Source organism: Tribolium madens, unplaced genomic scaffold, assembly GCF_015345945.1.
Source record: "Tribolium madens isolate multiple individuals breed KSU strain unplaced genomic scaffold, Tmad_KSU_1.1 Scaffold_97;HRSCAF=244;Tcas5.2_LG3a, whole genome shotgun sequence".
NCBI lineage: Eukaryota > Metazoa > Arthropoda > Insecta > Coleoptera > Tenebrionidae > Tribolium > Tribolium madens.
This window is the reverse complement of record NW_025401069.1, coordinates 13,403,353-13,406,716: the sequence shown is the minus strand read 5'-3', so window position 1 is coordinate 13,406,716 and position 3,364 is coordinate 13,403,353. Positions and strand designations below refer to the sequence as shown.

Genomic DNA, 3,364 nt, shown 5'->3' with positions numbered 1-3,364 from the left:
GTCTAAAAAAAATTGTGGTAGGTTTCCATTAAAAAAAAAATCTCGTAAGTATAAACAATTAATTAATTAATATTCAATTTTTTTTTGAATAGCATTTTTATAGCCATTTATTTGTCAAAAAAATTGATGGTTTCGCCAGACTTTTGGACCACGCTGTATGTTTGCGTGTCTGGTGCACTTGTTTGGATCATGCAATTTAGCACCTTGGCCTAGATATTGATTCAAAAGACAAAAAATATTAAATTTTGGAAATTATCCACAGATTACGTCATTATTATTACGCTTTTAACTGATAACGATTGTTGATTATGTTCCTATTATCTTATTTTTTACTCTAAACAATAATTTACATTAAATAAGTATTTAATACCGATAAACATCTCCAGACTACTATTGTGGTAGTAATTATTTTTCATAAATAACTGAACGACGCACTTTTTCACATTCTTTGTTTATTTTTCATATATAAACTCTCATAGACAAAACTTTGTCACAGTTGTAAAAAATGATTCGTAAAATAATCGTAACATTGTTGTTTGCCCTTTTTGGTGTTGTTTGTGGTACTTTTTTAAATTATTATTTATTGAATTAATTACTTTAACTGAAATAATTTAAAGGGACACCAATTAATGGACGAATTGTTAACGGTACTGATGCCGAAGAAGGCGAATTCCCTTACATTGTAAGTGTTTCTAAAAAAATATCCACAAAAGGGCCCACTTTTGTGACTAAATGGCCAGCCATGGAGTAAAACTTCTATTTTTGCACCTAAGCGTTTTTACTTTTGCCCTACTAACTGCACTAGTCTAAGCGTTGTTATATTCCAGTTAATAATAATCTAATAACATAAACAATTTTGTTTTTCTGATTTTTTAAGGTGTCTTTGCGACTTTTTGGTAATCACAATTGTGCCGGATCTATTTTAAACTCAAAAACTGTTTTAACCGCAGCCCACTGTGTTGTCAATTAGTAAGTCGTCTAAAAACATAAAATCACGAAATATTTTGAATTTATTTCCAGTGATGCTTCCTATCTTAGTGTACAATACGGTATTGTGGAAATTACTTCTGGTGATAGTGCCCCAAATGTGGTTCAAGTATCAAAAGTCATTTTTCATGAAAATTATACCATGGGAAATGGCTATATTAACGATATTGCAGTTGTTCAAGTAAGTAAAAAATTAAAATTTTCGTATTTAAGTGAAAATTGTAGCTAGCTAAACCGATACTTTTTGGGGATCTTGTTAAACCAACAAATCTTCCAATTGCTTTCAATGCAACTCCGGAAAATTCTCCAGCTTTACTGGCAGGATGGGGTCTCCCCTATGTAAGTTTAGTACCAACTGTGGTTTTTTTTAACGGTTTAATTTCAGTCAGGAGGAACTGTTATGAAACATTTACAAAAAGTCGACATTTTTGTGTATTCTGATGACGATTGCGAAAGGATTCATAAAGAAACAGGACCAACAAATAGGAAGTACCATGTTTGTGCTGGAGTACCAGAAGGTGGAAAAGGACAATGCAATGTAAACATTTTTATCATTTTTTTTACAAATTTTTATCATTTTTTTTTTAATTTTGACAGGGAGACTCTGGTGGTCCTTTGACGGTCGATGGGGTCCTAGTAGGGACAGTATCGTGGTCGGTGAAGCCGTGCACGGTTAAGGGCTATCCAGGGGTTTTCGCCAAAGTGGCCAATTACGTGGACTGGATCAATGAAAACATGTATAAATGAATAAATAATAAATATTAAAAAAATATTTTTCTTAAACCTTTAATCTTCTTAAAAATTAAGAAATTTGACTACAGAATTCACCCAGAAGAAGAACTTGTTTTTTTAGAAACTTTGAACCTTTTCTATCAAACACGAAAAATTTGAAAATGATAATAATAATAATAATAAAGCTACTTAACCCTCTTAACAAAAAAAAGTAAAATGAACAATTTCATTAAAGTTTAACTAAAATTAAGAAAAACTAGTTAAGTAGAAATAACAGGAATTAAGACAATAAGAAAATAATAAAAAGCAAAAGTAAAAAACTAGAAGTTCAAAAAATGTATTTTAATCTTTTTGCGAAAATTGTTCACTGAAAGTTTTTCTTTAAACAAATAAATATTGCGTCAATTTGCCAGACGCGCCGAGGGCTCTCCGCCAATCACACAACCTCTTACGTTATTTTCATAACACACACGTGTGGTTAGGAATAATCGATTCGTTCAACATCGTCAATTTTCGTAGGTAATTCGAAACAGTGACTTTCTTATATGGTCGTGGGAAAACTCATTTTTAGAATATTTTCTATACAGGATGCGCCAGAACTCGCGCCCCAGAAAAAAATGCCATATAAGGTAAAATACCAGGAACATGGAAAAAATGTTAAAAAAATTTTATCTATAAAAATTTCGAAGTTATGAGGCTTTAAAGTTTGCACTTTGACTCTATTTAGTTCTGTTGGAAAAATAATTTTCCAAGTTTTTTTGCTATAGGCTATTAAAAGAGGAAACAAGGAAGCTGTATTCTAAATTGTAACTCTGTTCAATGTTATTTGTAGCTTTTATTGCCAAAATTTTTGTCCTTTTAAAATAATTGTAAAAAAACATATACAAGATTATCAGTATCATTACATAGATATAAAAAAATGTCAAATGTCAAAATTTTTTGACAGTTCGAATTTTTTAAACATTTTTTTCATGTTCCTGGTATCTTACCTTACTTGAAAATTTTCTCTGGGGCGCGAGTTCTGGCGCACCCTGTATTATCTAGGAATCTTATCAAAAACAAAGCATTCTAATGCACCTGTTATTATCAATATTTAGTTCCCGGATATTACAAAATGGTAATAAATTCAATGTGATAAGAAATTTGTCTCAATTTTTCGCATTAATGAGGATTAAAGTTTAATTCTTCTTTGCAAACTTTAAACACGACTTTTCCGGTTACAGAATTTTGAATAACAGATTTATTATAGAGTTTAATTTAAACTTTGCAAAATCAATGAATGTGATTAATGTTCTAAAGCTGCATTCGCCATCGAAAAAAAATCTCTTTTTTGTTATAACTTTAATAAACTTTTTCCTTCTTTTACAAAAATAACTTTGTTATTACAGATTCAAACCATAACACGAAACGTTAATTAATTGTGAAATAATTTTCCGACTTTCGAAACCACTTTCCGGGTAATTATGAGATTTTTATCGAATGAACAAGATTGGAAGTTTTCTTGATAATCTGCCTTTATTACATTTTCCACGTCATCGTTAAAAATTCAAATTCTGGCTTAATTAAAGTTTCACTGAAATAAAATCTGACACCTATGATAAAAAATATGTTTTATATAAGATTTGTGTCCATGGTTACGACGTCA

At 30.2% G+C, this 3,364-nt stretch overlaps 1 protein-coding gene across 1 annotated transcript; it reads left to right on the top strand.

Moving 5' to 3' along the window:
• The first annotated feature begins 505 nt into the window (after positions 1–505).
• LOC123014689 (trypsin-3-like) lies at positions 506–1,734 on the top strand. The gene is made up of 7 exons (XM_044413922.1): positions 506–560; positions 618–682; positions 878–969; positions 1,021–1,168; positions 1,213–1,326; positions 1,373–1,525; positions 1,585–1,734. Exons 1-7 carry the CDS (start codon positions 506–508, stop codon positions 1,732–1,734), a joined length of 777 nt encoding a protein of 258 aa, XP_044269857.1.
• The last annotated feature ends 1,630 nt before the right edge of the window (positions 1,735–3,364 follow it).

Coding starts and splice junctions, on each gene's coding strand:
- LOC123014689 (XM_044413922.1), top strand. CDS start 506: ATGATTCGTAAAATAATCGTAACATTGTTGTTTGCCCTTTTTGGTGTT. Junction 1,327..1,372: donor CAGGATGGGGTCTCCCCTAT/GTAAGTTTAGTA, acceptor GTTTAATTTCAG/TCAGGAGGAACTGTTATGAA. Junction 1,526..1,584: donor GTGGAAAAGGACAATGCAAT/GTAAACATTTTT, acceptor TAATTTTGACAG/GGAGACTCTGGTGGTCCTTT.